This window comes from Xiphophorus maculatus, chromosome 14, assembly GCF_002775205.1.
Source record: "Xiphophorus maculatus strain JP 163 A chromosome 14, X_maculatus-5.0-male, whole genome shotgun sequence".
NCBI lineage: Eukaryota > Metazoa > Chordata > Actinopteri > Cyprinodontiformes > Poeciliidae > Xiphophorus > Xiphophorus maculatus.
Genome location: NC_036456.1, coordinates 9,449,552 through 9,466,274, shown reverse-complemented (window position 1 = coordinate 9,466,274; position 16,723 = coordinate 9,449,552). Strand labels below are relative to the sequence as shown.

Sequence of the window (16,723 nt, the reverse complement as noted above, 5' to 3'; positions counted from 1 at the left end):
GGGTTAATATTAGGAATGGTGTTAGACATATCATCACTGTTTGGTAAGATGCATCGCCAAAAACATTTGCGATAAAAAAATATTTTACTTCCAAATCACTTTTAAAAAATATATAAAAATAATCCCACCTCACATTAAAATGTTTTTGCGACTTACACTTTAACATACTATGACCAATGCTGTCGTTCCATTTTATGTGATTTTTTTTAAAAATTCGCTGTCAATATTTATTCGCACAGTCTGCTGTGGTTGTAGCTGACGGATTTGAGTTACGCTGTGACAAAACTAAAGCCTTACGATGCTTTAGCGAACAACCAGAAGCATACTTCCTCCCTTAAATTGTCTCGTTTTATGTTTCTGCAGTTATATTCACAATGTCCTATGTTACATTGAGAACATAACTTCAGAAACAATGTCTGTTATCCATGCGCCCTGGTTATGTAAAGTGCATATGTAAGGAGTTGCTGTTTGAAATCAGGGTTTAGATTAGTTGCCTACATATTATCACTAACTGTTATAAGGTTTAAAATAAACTTTAGTCTTAATATGTTGAGTATAAGTTGCTAAATTGAGTAATCGGTAGAGCTTTACCACGTTGAATACTCTAACAACTCCTCAGAGAAATCAGAAAGTCAAGCTAGTTAATTTAAGCAAGCTCAGCTTTATTTGTAGGAGAGATTTTTAAACATTGCACTGTTACCCTCTGACGTCTGAAACTCGTAAAACTCCTACATCTTCCTGAGACTACAGCCATGACGTCTTCCAGCAGCTCGGCGGCTGCGTCATCCCTTTGATAGGCAGGCGAGCGAGCGACATCATCAGGAGCCTGACGCCTGTTCTGATGTGAAAGAGGAGGTTGGGTGTTCGTGTCAGCTGTATTGAGGGTCAGTAGCCCTGATCTTTCTTTGGGCGGCGGCGGGGGACGCTGTAGTTATGTGAGGCATTCAGCCGAGCCACCATGACCTCATTTTACAAGACGGACCTGCAAAAAAAAAAAAAAAAAAACAGGCTAAGCTAAGTCAGACCGACAGGAGTGGATAAACAGGAAGGAAGTGAAGACAAGGTGAAGCAGTGGCTTCACGCTGGTGGGCAACCGCAACTAAGACAACGAGGCCGGAAAATGTCAAAGACGTAAAACTACAAGACTGACCCCTTTAACGTCAGAGAAATAGAAGCTGGGTGTTTGTTGGTCAGCTCTTGTTGCTTTGTAAAAACACAGAGACTATGTTTAAACTCAATTCATTGTTTTCCATTTCAAGAGTAATTAACACTTTACTCTGGTGAGATCAGTGAAAGGTCGACCCTTTTATAATTCCTTTGTTTTTCTCCCCCCCAACAGAAATCTTATCTGATATTCTCAAATCCATTCCTTCCTTTCCCCCTGCATCGCCTTCTTGACCTTCCTCCCCCTCTTCCTCTGTCTTGTACTTTTACAGTTCACCTCAGGAATCCTGCCTTCTCAGCTGTCCAGTGGTGTCCCATGCCAACCCAATTTAGCCTCTGCCACCGCCGCCTCTTCTTACGCCTCCTTGTTGCTCCTTTAGCTCCTCAGCCTCCGTCCTCAAACACCGCCTCATCTTTTGGCGAGGGATGGGTACGGGGGTCTGTGGGCTGGATTAGCGGCCTGTCTAAATTTGGTCATGCATGACAAACGAGCCCAGCACCTGCTGGTTGGACAGACGGCCTCTCCTCCTCCTCCTCCTGAGACCCTTACATCAAATTACACTGGAGCCTGGGAATTCCTGTCAGTCCGCACGCTAAAAGTCTCTTTAACCTTTAAAATAAAAAAAATTGGGAAAGATGTTCGGCATGGTTCAAACTTGAAAAAAAATATTACTTATACTGCTGGAATAAGTCAAAACTATCCCAAAAGATTTTTGAGTTAATACATACTGTATGAAAATACGATCAACAGACAATAATTTGGACTTTAAGCTGAAGAGTTTCACATTATTACAATCAATGCAGCGAGAAGGTCTTGGTTTTTATACATCGACAATCAAATTGTGTCCATCAAACTCATTTGACAGAAATCATGGGATTTTCATGATTTTCCTTATCTTAGAAGTATTTCCTAAATTTAATTTAGTTTCGATAAAAAAAAAACTCTACTTCATCACAATGGCATATCTGACTTGCATTTTTGTGCCATTCAAAGATACTTAAAGATAAAATACGTGACTTTCAACAAATAGCGCCACATCTTAAAGATTCTACATAAACAGCTCAGGAAAACATTGAAGAGACCCCTTACAATGACCAATTTGTCTGATTTAACTTTTTATAGGTATACGTTTGAGTAAAATGAACATTGTTCTTTTATTCTGTGAACTACTGACAACATGTCTCCGAAATACCAAGCAAAACGTTAGTATTTATTTGCAGACAAGGAGAAATGGTCAAAATAACGAAAAAGATGCAAAGAAAACAAGTTCATGTTCATTTAGAAACAACAATACTAATGTTTTAACTCAGGAAGAGTTCAGAAATCAATATTTGGTGGAATAATCAGGAGGTTTTCAATGGGGTTCAGCGCAGTGGGCTCTTCATTTTTTTCCAGAGCTGTATTCTCCATACTGTGTGTCCCACTTCTGTGGATATCATCTAAATTTTATTCAAATTGACCACACTGACTCAATAATAACATTAAGGTATCTCCGGTTAAATATGCAGATGTTCTTCCTGCTCTGTTGAAAACTAATTTAAAAACAATCTACGCTAGTAGACTTTGGATAGGACTTTGAACTTTCAGCCCAAGATGGTCAGGAGATCATTAATGATGAGGAAAAAGAAAATAATGCAGCAAAAGTAGCTTATGCTTTCCCGACGCAGTAGCGCATTGCTAACTCCACACCCTGCATCCCAATAACGTCAGTATTCATGACACGGTTTTGATGTTTTGCTCCTGTTCAGACTCAAACGAGAGCTTTCAGATGTTTAGTCTTTGTTGTTTAGCCTGTACAATTAAAAATGTTTGACTCACAAATCAGAGCAATGCTGCCAGTAGTCCTGTCAGCTCTGCAGTTCAGCTAAATTTGAAAAAAAAAAAAGAAAAAAGCTTTTCTTCCTGCACTGAGAAATGTTCTTTAACCTCCTGATCCGTTGTCGTCTTCCGTCCCGTCACTTTGATCTGTCACCGCGAATGTATCTTTTTTTAACTTTCCCATGCGCCCTGTCTCAATGAAGATGCCAAGTAGAGAAACGAGGCTACAAACATACTCCCAAACGCCATGTATCGACGCTTGGCTTTTTTGATTTCTGCATTTCCCCACAAACCCTGTTTCAGCTCTAATTAATACACGCCGTGCGCCTCACTCCACCCACACATTCATTTCTTGTTAGGCATTCAGCTCTTGCACTTATTCCGCTTCTACTCCCCCACATTCTCCAAACACTGCCAAAATTTCAGCTCTACAGTAAAATAAAAAAAAAGCCCAACCACGTCCACAGTCTCCTGAATTTGAACTTGCATATCCTGTTTTCAGATTTAAGCTAAACACCATGAAAGCCTCTTAGAAAAGCCATTTAGCGAGTGATTGAGTGGTCTAATGGAACCAGTAAGCCGTCACTTATGTGCACGACTTTATGCAATTAGGCAGTTTCAGACAACACAGGAACATCACTACATCCTGCTCAGTTTATACAGATAATGAACTAATAAGTAGAAAATGTAGAATTACAAAGACACAACTTCTGCTTACTGCTAAACACAACACACAGGGCAGAAAATAGCTAGATACTTGTTTTTAGAATAACATCTCTGATTAGGTTTCTCCTCATTTTCAACTTTTTCACTGTTGACACGCACTAGAGACACCATCACATTAAAAAAAAACTCAGATCAGGGTTCCCCCCAGTGTATTATAAGCCTGGCGGGCCACCAGGCTTTACTTGTGTCCCCACAAGGCTTTGCATTGCTTATTTAAGTCTTTTAAAAATGTTTGCATTTTTTTAATACTTTATAGTTGGTGTTCAGGTATTAATCTTCCAAAAACACATAATTATCAAGTGATATTTTCCAATTCCCGTCTGCTTTAAACATTTTTTAACTCAAAAACACCATGGGCCGCTGGATGAATGACTGCCGAGCGCAACAACCTCCAGGTTTAGCAAGTTTTCTGGGGCAAACCTTGCAGATTATTCTTTAGCAAATAGATCAGGGGTCTCAAACTCCAGTCCTCGAGGGCCGCTGTCCTGCAACTTTTAGATGTGCCTCTGCTGCTCCACACCTGAATAGAATAATTAGGTCATTAAGGCTCTGGAGAACTGATCTACACAAGGAGGAGGCAATTAAACCATTTCATTCCAGTGTTTTGTACCTGTGGCACATCTAAAAACTGCAGGACTGTGGCCCTTGAGGACTGGAGTTTGAGACCCCGGAAATAGATCCTTTGCCAAAATTCACACTTTAAGTCTCTGTCTATTGTAATTTAAGGTTTAAGCCAATCCATTAATCCAGAATAATTCTTATCTATAGACTGCGTTGCTCTGAGGCAAAGATTCCCAACATAGTGTGAAGCTAAGCAGGGAAAAATGATCACTTTGTCAGTTCTTTCTTTGCGGCTCGCCTCCTTATGTTGGGTTGCTTTTCTGCAACTGGAGGTGAAAGATGAAGGACAATTACAGTTAAAGATGAAGGACATGTACATTTTTCCCCCTTATGTCTTATTTATAATGAAATGATTTATATTTTAATGAGAAAATTGTCTGAAAATACTCATAGTGTCGACAACACCTGCATAGTGGAACTGAAAACGGCTAAACTTTGGGTGTCATGGTCTAATACACATGTCAAACTCAAGGCCCCGGGGCCAAATCTGGCCCGCTGTAGCTTTTCATGTGGTCCTCTAGACTCCAAATTACATCAATAAGTCCTTCCAGTTTTTCACAAATCTGCAAAATTCTCACAAAATCAACAGATTCTCCACATTTTTTTTTTCAGATTTTACAGTAAAGTTTCTCAAAATTGGTCAGAGACATGGAGTTTAAGTGACGCTGCCTCAGCCTTACTTGATGTCAAGTTATCGTGCGTAACTGATACGGCGAGTAACAAAAAGTCACATTTAACACATTAGACCAAATATCATAAAAATTCCTTACAAACGTTTCTAAATTGGCACCACAAAATCTGTAATGTGATTTTTTTTAAAAACACTAAAGCAATAAAAAAAATCTTGGAGGAACATCTATTTATTGATAATTTAACAGTTTATTTAGTTTTATCAATACATCCTGGCACAACTGGCCCTTTAAGAACATTCAGATTTTTGATGGGGCCCAAAATGAAAATTAGTTTGACAGCCCTGGTCTAAAATATTATGTGTTTGAATTTGCATCAAGCTTGTAGAATCTTTCCCAAAACGCCGGGCTTCCTGAAATGTTTTTCAAAAACTAGTAATAAAAAACACACAAAAACAAAATAGTTGCTTAGTGTGTTGCGAGTGGTGGTGAACAGCTTAAAACGCTCTCAAAGCCTTGGGAAGTGTTTGTAGATGCTTTCTTTTCTTTGACATTCTTGAGAAAAAGTTTGTAAAATTAAGTTATAGCTAGAGCCAGATCGTTCAGCTCAATGTTGTTTTTTTTGTTTTTTAAACAAAGTGTCCGCACATCCTTAAAAAGTCTCAAGTTCGTAACTTTATTAAAAGCATTAATCGCAGCTCTTAAATTTTGTGGTGACTTTTTAATCTCGTACATATCCTTGTTTCACAGGATGTCTTCATTGCGCTCTGTGACTTGTGGCGGTTGAAGCTAACACTAGCTGCTAACATGGCTAACACCCTTACTAGCTAGCTAGCTTTTTTTTTTTTTTTTAAAAACAACTTTATTTATTATAATAAACAACAATACAATTGTACTGTGAACAAAACTCAGGAAGATAATAACAATTTACCAGGGGGAGCATAAAATAAAGCAAGAAGATAAGAAAACGACAATCAATATAAATATGTATAAAGGAAATAGCACAAATTGTGATATGTGTGCCAGATGCTAGCTAGCTTTTTGTGTCTATCCGGGGTAATAATGGGCTTGACACACAGGGAGCGACGACTGACGGCGACAGGTGAAAGTTGAAACAAGACACACCGATGTCGCAAGCTCACGTTTGCACATCTACGTTTACGAGCACAAACTTCCCCGTGCGTTAGCGTCTTTCTTTTGTATGTAATCTGGACTCTGAGTCTGTAATAAATCACTTATTATTATTATTGAGAGGCAACGCTGCGTGTCGATTCTTTTAAGCGGACATTTATCGCCAGTTGGCCGGAGGACGTTCGTTTTCACTTCCCCTACCAGCTCTTACAAGGCAGGATACATTCTGTGCAAAGACAAAATAAAAACTTTTAAGGTCGGCACCATGGGAGGGAATATGCAGTGGGAGGATGAGAATAACAAAGACGCTGCCAAGAGCCGCAAACAGGCAGCAGACATTTCAATATTTTTGCTATGCGTGATTGTAATGCAAAACCCATCTCCTATGTTTATGGTTTTGGTCTTAAATTTCATTCAAGGCGGAGTTAAAAAAGTTACACTTGATGTATAGAAACCCTGTAAAAGTGGTTAACAAAAAACTTCACTTGAGGTTGCATGAAAACCGATATGTGAGTAAACATGAGCTGTCATAAACGTCAAAGTGTGTTTTCCCTTCCACTGACTGCGAGGTCTCAAACAGTCTCTCAGCAGTTTTTCAGTCTGGTCTTAAAAAATTCACACCCAGCTGCTGTGTGAATGTTTTGCTTTGTTTTTCTTTTACCTGCTGCTTCTAGACTGCAAATTGTGTGTGTGTGTGTGAGAGAGAGAGAGAGAGCGAGCACAGGCCGTACAGTTGCATGGGCAACACCGTTACCTTACGCCTCACCATGCGTCTCCCTTTCAGACCTTCACAGCTTGGTGCAACTCCCACTTGAGGAAAGCTGGAACACAGATCGAGAACATTGAGGAGGATTTCAGAAATGGCCTCAAACTCATGCTGCTGCTGGAGGTCATTTCAGGTGCGCCTCATTACAAACCAGCTCGTCCCTTGAGCCTCCCCTCATTCCTGACGTTGTATTTGGAATGGCGCCCCAACCTTCTGTCCGCATTGTTTTTACAAAACAGAAAATAATTCAAATCTGATTCAGAATTACTCCTGTATTGTTGTAAATGATCGACGTGTCTTATATAGAGTGTTTGTCTTTCAGGCGAGAGGCTGCCCAAACCCGACAAAGGAAAGATGCGTTTCCACAAGATTGCCAACGTGAACAAAGCTCTGGACTTCATCTGCAGCAAGGGGGTCAAACTGGTGTCTATTGGTGCAGAGGGTGAGGGTCCCATCTCAGGGTTATTGTTCCTGTAACCCCCCTTAGTAAATCTACTCAAACAAATAGGATCATTTAAACTTCATGGAAGTTGGAAGATGTTTTTTTCTTTCAGTTGATTAGGGACTGCCTCAAGCTGAGAAATAGGTTTTAGCGATGTCAATACTGTCTAATAGTTTGTATAGGAAAAGAGCAAGTTGCATTAGAGCATAAGTTTAAAAAAAAACAACCTTTAATGCATTTAGACTGAAGCGGTTACATTAGAGTTGTGGTGATGTCAACATTGACACCTGATTCAGGATTATTGACATTTAGATCTGATATTTTGGGGAGATTTACTGAGTTTGTTGCTCTGAGCTGATGATGCAGGTTTGACCCAATTCCCGTTTCTCTTTAAGAACTATAAACAAAGCTGAAAACTTCATGGATTAATTTGAATGCAACTGGTTTTAAGAATAATATGTTTGTTGCAAAAGGAAACAGTGATTTTTTTTTCAAAAGCAGACCGATGTTTCTCTCTGTCACTGAAATCTCAAAGATCTATAAAATAATCCAGTTTGTGGGACGGGTACCCATAGAAATAAAAGGCAGCGTAAACAAAAGTTTGGATATCTCAGTTGGGAGGTACATTACAGCTCTTTTTTTGTTCTGTTTGCACATTTTAGAATGTAGAAGTGCACATATCTCAGGAATATTGCTTTAGGTCCTTTCAAAATGCATAACAGACAACATGCGACATGATCAAGTTGGAAAGCTCCAAAAGATAAAAACCAAGAAAACTTTGCTGCAGTTCGTTCTGTCACTTAAAGCTTCACCTGAATGAACAGCGAACATGTCCAGAAGAAAATACAATTTCGTTCTAGAAGTTTCTTTCACCAGTTTTGTCTTCTCTAATTGTTAACATTTCACTGATGTTAAATAAAGTTGAAAGCAGTAACAACTTCCAGACCAAACAGTGTTTTTGTTGTGGTCACTGGTCGGGGAATAAAATTGGCTTTTTAGGTTCTGATCATCGATCCAGGCTGGTCGAGCGTAAAACGGACCGATTATGGTCTTCACCTGTTTTCCTGTTGCATCTCAAACACAGTGACTTTAAAGTAGCAATAATTAGCTCTGCTGATGCTAAGCTACCGCATTAAATATTCAAAACTTAATAAAGCAGCAAGGAGATATTTAGTTTAGAATAAAATAAAAATATATTTATATATTATCTGACATTTTCAGTATCAAACAGAACCAGAAAGAGTTACAAAGGAGAAGGATCTCGAAGTCTCTGTGTTTTCTTCTTTGCTCCGTTTGTCTGGACAGAAATTGTCGACGGTAATGTGAAGATGACCCTTGGTATGATCTGGACCATCATCCTGCGCTTCGCCATCCAGGACATATCTGTGGAAGGTGTGTGTGTGTGTGTGTGTGTGTGTTCACAGCATTCAATTCACAAACACACACCTGCTGTTTGAGATACATCCCACATAAACAAGGCAACATGTTGGGGAAAAAAAACCTATTTATTTTAAACAGTAACTGCTGGTTCTTAAACATTTCTGTACTTGTGTTCCTACTCTGACGTTTTGTTCTGCTTTAGTTGTTAATTTCTCTCCCGCCACTATTTCAGAGACCTCCGCTAAAGAAGGTCTGCTGCTCTGGTGCCAGAGGAAGACTGCCCCCTACAGGAATGTCAATGTGCAGAACTTCCACATCAGGTTAGTCCGCAGCGCCCCCCTGTGGCACAAACGGGCTACTGCACTCTTAATATCTCATCTCTTCCTCTTTATTGTGTTTTGTCGTCTTTTTGGGGGTTTTGGGACATTTTTGCACCGTTTTTTTTACGTACAGCTCTGCTCTGTCTCTATGACCTGATCTACTCTCTGGGTTGTTTTTCTTCTCTTCCTTTGTTGCTCAGCTGGAAAGATGGCCTGGCGCTGTGTGCCCTCATCCACAGACACAGACCTGACCTCATTGACTACTCCAAACTGAGAAAGGTGCTCCTTCTTTTTCTCCCTCTGCCTCCATCTTTTCTTTCTTACAGTCATTTCTCCCCTCTGTTCTTCTGTTCCCTGCTTCCTTCCATTCCTCTTTCCTGTCTCCTTTTGTTTCCTTCCTTCTATTTCTGTGTTGATCTTCTACATTTTCAGCTTCATGTGTAAATGGAATATAAAATCTGACATATATGGTCTGTATTTGTGGCTGCATATGTGCTAAAAATGCTAGTAAGAACACAAAGCGCAGATGAAAAACAGAGGCGTAGGCAAACTGTGGATTTGTTGAAATTCCAATGATCAGTTATATTGCAGCACTGCTTCAGTATAATCACATATTTTGAGTTTTAACAAAGTTCATTTGTTCTCTCTCTTTTTTTTAAACCATTTTGCATCTTTCCACATAAATCTGGATTAGAGCTTGCACCATGTTTCAATGAGAAGTGTTTTTAGCTAAACAGATACATTGATCAGATCTCGTGTTATTAACATTGTTTAATTAACCTTTAATAACATTTAATAATTACCTTCCTTCAGGACGACCCCATCAGTAACCTGAACACGGCCTTTGAAGTGGCCGAGAAGTTCCTGGACATCCCCAAGATGCTCGACGCTGAAGGTGAGGCCGTGAAGGAGAAACCGACCGAACTGAGAGCGAACATGTTTACTGTGGCTCTCTGGTGACGTCGGGTTAAAACATACCGTGACATTTTCCAGAAGGAAGGACTACTCCTGTAATCCTGAGCAATCGGACACAAATAACCAGAAAACGTTTAGCAGCGTTTATTAAACCAGAGGATTCCTTCTGAGAATCAGGGAATCATGTAAACAAACTGGTATACTTCACTTTATCCACTCTGCTCTCATTTTAGGTCAATTGGATTAGGCCGTTTTTCTGGGGAATAAAAACATTTAAAATGAATTGAATTGGACCTAATGCAATGTTTTTCAAACAATATTGTGTTTTCTGTAAAGCTGTGTTATTTTTAATCTCTCTTTTTTTTATTTTTTTTTAATCTCCGTCAGATATCGTGAACACACCCAAACCTGACGAGAAGGCCATCATGACCTACGTGTCCTGCTTCTATCACGCCTTCGCCGGAGCCGAGCAGGTCAGATTTATGGTTTTCACTTTTCACCTTGTTGCTAATAATACAACCAAACGTATACATACTCACTTCTAGACTGAATAAAACCATTTAGGCACTAATCTGCGAAACCTCAACCGACGACACTGAAAGCGAAATCAAGTATTTTTGGTGTTGCTATTTAAGTGTACATGCGTGTCGGTGCGTTTCACCTCCAGGCTGAGACGGCTGCTAACCGCATCTGCAAGGTGCTGGCTGTCAACCAGGAGAACGAGAAACTGATGGAGGAGTACGAGAAGCTGGCCAGCGAGGTGAGAAACTTCTGCAACCAACTCAGAAGAAGAGTTTTTTTGTTTTTTATGGTTTTTATAGAGGCTTAAATTCAGGATTAGCGCAGCTGTAGAATCAACAAGCCATCAAGTCTGTGTATTTCTAGAGAACGTAGATCTTTACTTTTGTGGTGATTTCTAAAATGCTGCCAATATTTCTACATCAACATGATTTCTTTGAAACAACACTGAGCTTAAAACAGAGCGATTTTGTTGTGATTTCTTCAGCCTTCCTGTTATCTGCTGAAGGTGTTACTCTCTTGAAGCTTAAATTATTTGATTCAAGATAACTTAGTAAACATCTTACTGCTTCTAGAAGTGGAGTCTCTCCGTCAGTAGCAACATCCACACTGAAGAGTGTTACAACGAGTCAGTAGCTCTTTGGTGATATTTGTAAAAAGATTGAGCGTTTGAGTTTCGATAAAGCTAAAAATGTTCAGTTTTCAGCAGCAGAATTATTTTCATCTTCTTAATTTGTCCTTGTTATGAAAGCAAAGTCATTTTATCCCCAAAACTTTTTTTTTTCCCCTCAGTCATCTCATGTTATTTCATTTGACTTGACTGGACAAACTGGATTAGCTTTTATAAAGACAGATTAAATAAATGCAAAATTAGGTCAGCAGATAATAACAGTGTACCTCTGTGTTTCTAAATTAATTGGAAAGAGATTTTTTATTTCTAAAGTCCAACTCAGAGGTCAACTTTAACAAAGCGTTTACGGTGGAAACTAAAAGCACAAGTTCACACGCCGAGAGAAACCCAGGCAGAAGAGTCTTTACTCCTAGCAGCAATTTAATTCAATTTCCAAACCACGCACGGCGGAGATGAGAACAAAGCAGGCCTGTTACAGACATGATCCCCGTTGTGTCCAGCTGCTGGAGTGGATCCGCCGCACCATCCCCTGGCTGGAGAACCGCGTGGCGGAGCAGACCATGCGCGCCATGCAGCAGAAACTGGAGGATTTCCGCGACTACCGCCGGGTGCACAAGCCGCCGCGCGTGCAGGAGAAATGTCAGCTGGAGATCAACTTCAACACTCTGCAGACCAAGCTGAGGCTCAGCAACAGGCCCGCCTTCATGCCCTCCGAGGGCAAGATGGTGTCGGTGAGGACGACGCAACACCTTTCACTGTTTTTAAGTCCTTTTAGTTTAAATGTATACTCACTAATGCCGCAATAGTCCTTGTACGTCCACGAAACAGAACACAGTCCACAATCTGTGATGTTACCAACACGTAATGAAAGCGTGTCCCTCTCCTCCAGGACATCGCCAACGCCTGGAAAGGTCTGGAGCAGGTGGAAAAGGGCTACGAGGAGTGGCTGCTGACCGAGATCCGCCGTCTGGAGAGACTGGACCACCTGGCCGAGAAGTTCAAGCAGAAGTGTGGCATGCATGAAGCCTGGACTGCAGGTAGGAATGACGGGAACAGAAACCCACGCCGACTCCCCTACCTGCCGGCGTTGAAGACTTTGCTAACTGTTTCGTTTCAGGCAAGGAGGAGCTTCTGTCTCAGAAGGACTACGAGTCGGCTTCTCTGATGGAGATCAGAGCCTTGATGAGGAAGCACGAGGCCTTTGAGAGCGACCTGGCCGCTCACCAGGACAGAGTGGAGCAGATCGCCGCCATCGCCCAGGAGCTGAAGTAAGACACCGCAATGTCCCAACAGGATTCTGCTGCTAACGTTAGCAGAATCGTCCCGTAGGAGGGACAGAGGTGTTAAGAGTCATGAGACATTGGGAAGGTGTGCATAAGACGAGTGGAAAGTGTAGTTATGCTTTCTAGAGGAACCTCTGAGTGTGTTGCTGCTTCTCACAACTGAATTTTTCCTTGTATTCCTGAAACTATCTCTGAACTTATAGACAGTGTTTGAGATGTCTAACAACATGGCGGATGACAGTAGGTGTAAAAAGTCACAGTTGGGGTGCTGATGTGGAAGTTCTCCATGTATGGAGGCCTTAGTCCTCGTGGTGGTGGTCGCAGGTTTGATTCCCGCCCTGGCGACATTTGCCGCATGTCTTCCCTTCTTTCCCATCGGACTACGTTCAAATAAAGGCCACTAGAGCCAACAAAACCTTTAAAAAGGTGACAGTTTGGCTTTCAAAGCTTCAGGACCATGTATAAGGTCAAGAAAAGCTAAATAAGATCAGATCCACTTATTTTCAGGAAGTGGTAAAACTGCAGTGCATGATGCTAGATTTATATTTTAAAACATGAATCAAACTATAATATCTGTAGTCAGCTAAACTTACTGATGCGATCTCATTCAGTGAGCTGGACTACCATGATGCTGCTACGGTGAACGCCCGTTGCCAGGGGATCTGTGACCAGTGGGACAACCTGGGGACCCTGACCCAGAAGAGGAGGGACTCTCTGGAGGTAAATAAATAAAAAAAACCTTAACATATAGAGATCAACTCAGGCTGCAAGTTATCTTCATATTTAGATGTTTTTTAAAACTGTTGCGTTTGTGTGAGTGCAGCGCGTGGAGAAGCTGTGGGAGACCATCGACCAGCTGTACCTGGAGTTTGCAAAGAGGGCCGCGCCCTTCAACAACTGGATGGACGGAGCCATGGAGGACCTGCAGGACATGTTCATCGTCCACAGCATTGAGGAGATCCAGGTGCTCACTTGTTCTCCGTTTCCTTTTTTCATTTGAGACATTGCTGTGCAAAAGTTTTCATGTCCAACTGGACTTTTTCACATGGCGTCAAGTTAGAAGTACAAACATTAATACATTTGAAGTAGATTTTAAGTGATTGACTAACACAAAGCAGTGGATATCTTTTGAAGTGAAAGGAAAATTGATTTTGTTTTTATTTTTTTTACTTGCATTTGTATTCAGCTTTATGTCCCCACAAACAAAATCACCATGGTGAAAAATTGTGAGACTGGGGTGTTCATTCACCTGTTGGTATCTTAAAATGTCTTAAATTCATGTATTTATGTCTTAAAATTTAAGACATCTTAATGTCTTAAAATTTAAGACATCTTAATGTCTTAAAATTTAAGACATTTTAAGAACAAACCAGGCTTGTTGCAACTGAGCTTAGTTGTTCCGTATATAAAATAAAATAATTTTTTACAAAATATGTTAATCACAGCTCTCATATTTTGTTGTGACTATTTAATATCATTTACTTTACATAGTTTATTTCCATTGCAGGACTTTTCTGCCAAGCAAACGTTTGTATTTGTTATTGTGCGTTAACATCAGCCTGCCAACGGGGCTAGCGACGGAAATGTATCCCCTTGGCTACAATCTAATGTATTTACATGTACATGTTCAATAATAATACATATTGTCCCATTTTAAAAAACTAACTTGAACAAGATGCAGCAAAACATCTTCATCCCCTTCTGTGACTCGAAGCGGTTGAGGCTAGCGCTAACTATCTGCTAATATATCCTTTCTAGCTAGCTAGCTAGCTTTTTTGCATCCATTTTCTATAAAACTATCACCAGTTGACTGGATGATGATGTAGGATTTTCAAGGTTGTGCATTTCACTGAAAATCAGATAAAAAAATTACAATCCAACTTCTCTAAATGAGAAATATTGATTTTTTAAAGAACGTTTGTGTAAATATTGGCCTTTTTTCTTCCCCTCTTCTTCCTGCTCTCCAGAGTCTGATCACTGCTCACGACCAGTTCAAAGCCACTCTGCCCGAGGCCGACAAGGAGCGCATGGCCACCATCAGCATCCATAACGAGATCCTGAAGATCGCCCAGACCTACGGCATCAAGCTGTCCGGAATCAACCCGTACACCAACCTGAGCCAGCCGGACATCAACACCAAGTGGGAAACTGTGAGTCGAAGCAGACGTTTCCCCAGAACCAGAGTCTCGCTCAGTAAAGAAAGGGCGATTAACGTGGAGGGTAACCGCTTTAAGTCGCATTGTGCAAACAGGAAACGTGAGCCGATGCTGTATCTCTGTGCGCTGCATTTGGTCATCCAGCTAAAAATAAGGGGTACATACCAAGCGAGGGGTCAGAAATAGTAGCTGTAAGTTTAGATTGGACTGATACAGAATGCTACAGCATGTAAAACTGTCAGGGGAAATGAGAAGAACCACACTGGACAATCTTGTCAGATTTGGTGGAGGGAAACGCGCTACAGACCATCTGCGACAAGAAACGAGAAAAGATGCTTATTTTCTTTATATAAATAAAGAGTTTATTTCATCAATCATGTTCCGATTTTCATAATCACTCAATTGATTCCACATTTAGAAATGTGATTATTGCTGAAAATGATCTACATGTCTACTTTTAAATGACGTTACGTTCTAAAACTGGATTTTATTATGCAGGTGAAGCACCTTGTACCCCTCAGAGACCAAATGCTGCAGGAGGAGGTGGCAAGACAGCAGGCCAACGAGAGGCTGAGGCGCCAGTTTGCTGCCCAGGCCAACATCATTGGACCCTGGATTCAAACCAAGATGGAGGTACAGCAAAAATAAACTGTGTACAGTGCAGTCAGTCCAATCTGGAAAAACATGTCTTGATGGAGAAAACCAATTTGGATTGATTTTTATGTTCAAATTTCAATCATCCATCTGTAGATCAAAGGTGAAATTTAAGGTTTTAGGGATTTTCTCTACTATCACATGTAGAGATGTGATAGTAGTTTCACTGGTCTCTATGTGCAATAGACCAGTGAAACGCCTCATTATAATGCAAACACAATAGGTGACAGTGTTCTTAGCATTCTTCACTTCCTTGACTCATCCAAACATTTTTTTGGTCATTGGACGTTGTCGTCACTGTTCTCCACCCGTACAGGAGATCAGCCACGTGTCTGTGGACATCGCCGGCTCCCTGGAGGAACAGATGAACAGCCTGAAGCAGTACGAACAGAACATCATCAACTACAAGTCCAACATCGACAAGCTGGAGGGAGACCACCAGCTCAGCCAGGAGTCGCTCATCTTCGACAACAAGCACACCAACTACACCATGGAGGTCCGACGGCAACAGCCTCAACTTTGTTCACCGCCCTCTCTGTTTGGGTTTTACGTCCGTCATGCTAACGTTCTCTTCTTTTCTCTCCGTCATAGCACGTCCGTGTGGGCTGGGAGCAGCTGCTCACCACCATCGCCAGAACCATCAACGAGGTGGAGAACCAGATCCTGACCCGCGACGCCAAGGGCATCAGCCAGGAGCAGCTCAACGAGTTCAGGGCCTCCTTCAACCACTTCGACAGGGTGAGGCGGCCCACTCTGGGAACATCCTCCTCTCTTTGTGGGGCTGGATCTCAGCTGTGAGTGCTGTTGAGTTGGCTCAACAGTTCTGATTTTTGTCTGCAGAAGAGAAACGGCATGATGGACCCAGACGACTTCCGTGCTTGCCTCATCTCCATGGGTTACGATCTGGTCAGTGCAACCAGTTCAACCACAGACGGACCCTTATGGCCTCCTACGCTTGTTCACTCAGATGCTAAAGCTCGTCGTTGAAGTCCTCCATGTTTTCACCGACAGGGTGAGGTTGAATTTGCCCGCATCATGACCCTGGTGGACCCGAACAACACCGGCGTGGTGACTTTCCAGGCCTTCATCGACTTCATGACCCGCGAGACAGCAGAGACCGACACTGCGGAACAGGTCATGGCTTCCTTCAAGATCCTGGCTTCAGACAAGGTAAACGACACGGAACCGGCAACGGTCCTCCTGCAGGACAGGCTCACTGAGGTTACTGTATGAATATAATAGTTCACTGAGAAACTGGAGTCACACTCTTTACTAGAGATGGGGAAATGCCGCCATCTGGTGGTTTTACAAAGCCCTACATGAATTTTTGTTTAACAGTATTAAAAATGGCTTAATATCTGGGAAAGTGAAAACATTTTTATGTGTTTTGGCCTTTCATTCATACAAAAATGTAATTTAAATTAAATTTTCCCTTGTTTTTAAAACTGTTTTTGAATTTAAAAACTGTTCAATCTTTCTAAAAAAAACCTCTGCATTTGTATTTTCATGTGTACATGGGAAAACTGGAATGTAGGACATTCCAGTTCGCAACAAATAATGCTCCAAC

At 41.2% G+C, this 16,723-nt stretch overlaps 1 protein-coding gene across 1 annotated transcript in view; it reads left to right on the top strand.

The window, feature by feature from the left end:
- The window catches only part of actn3 (actinin alpha 3), a 31,330-nt gene that overhangs the window by 12,874 nt on the left and 1,733 nt on the right, over positions 1 to 16,723 (top strand). The window contains exons 2-20 of the mRNA XM_005811546.3: positions 6,875 to 6,989; positions 7,179 to 7,298; positions 8,604 to 8,690; positions 8,911 to 8,998; positions 9,199 to 9,277; positions 9,812 to 9,893; positions 10,301 to 10,386; positions 10,581 to 10,673; positions 11,564 to 11,794; positions 11,953 to 12,100; positions 12,181 to 12,331; positions 12,958 to 13,066; positions 13,170 to 13,310; positions 14,314 to 14,496; positions 15,001 to 15,135; positions 15,473 to 15,652; positions 15,748 to 15,894; positions 15,997 to 16,062; positions 16,168 to 16,326. Coding sequence (XP_005811603.1) covers positions 6,875 to 6,989; positions 7,179 to 7,298; positions 8,604 to 8,690; positions 8,911 to 8,998; positions 9,199 to 9,277; positions 9,812 to 9,893; positions 10,301 to 10,386; positions 10,581 to 10,673; positions 11,564 to 11,794; positions 11,953 to 12,100; positions 12,181 to 12,331; positions 12,958 to 13,066; positions 13,170 to 13,310; positions 14,314 to 14,496; positions 15,001 to 15,135; positions 15,473 to 15,652; positions 15,748 to 15,894; positions 15,997 to 16,062; positions 16,168 to 16,326 — 2,400 coding nt within the window. The remainder of the gene's footprint in view (positions 1 to 6,874; positions 6,990 to 7,178; positions 7,299 to 8,603; positions 8,691 to 8,910; positions 8,999 to 9,198; positions 9,278 to 9,811; positions 9,894 to 10,300; positions 10,387 to 10,580; positions 10,674 to 11,563; positions 11,795 to 11,952; positions 12,101 to 12,180; positions 12,332 to 12,957; positions 13,067 to 13,169; positions 13,311 to 14,313; positions 14,497 to 15,000; positions 15,136 to 15,472; positions 15,653 to 15,747; positions 15,895 to 15,996; positions 16,063 to 16,167; positions 16,327 to 16,723) is intronic.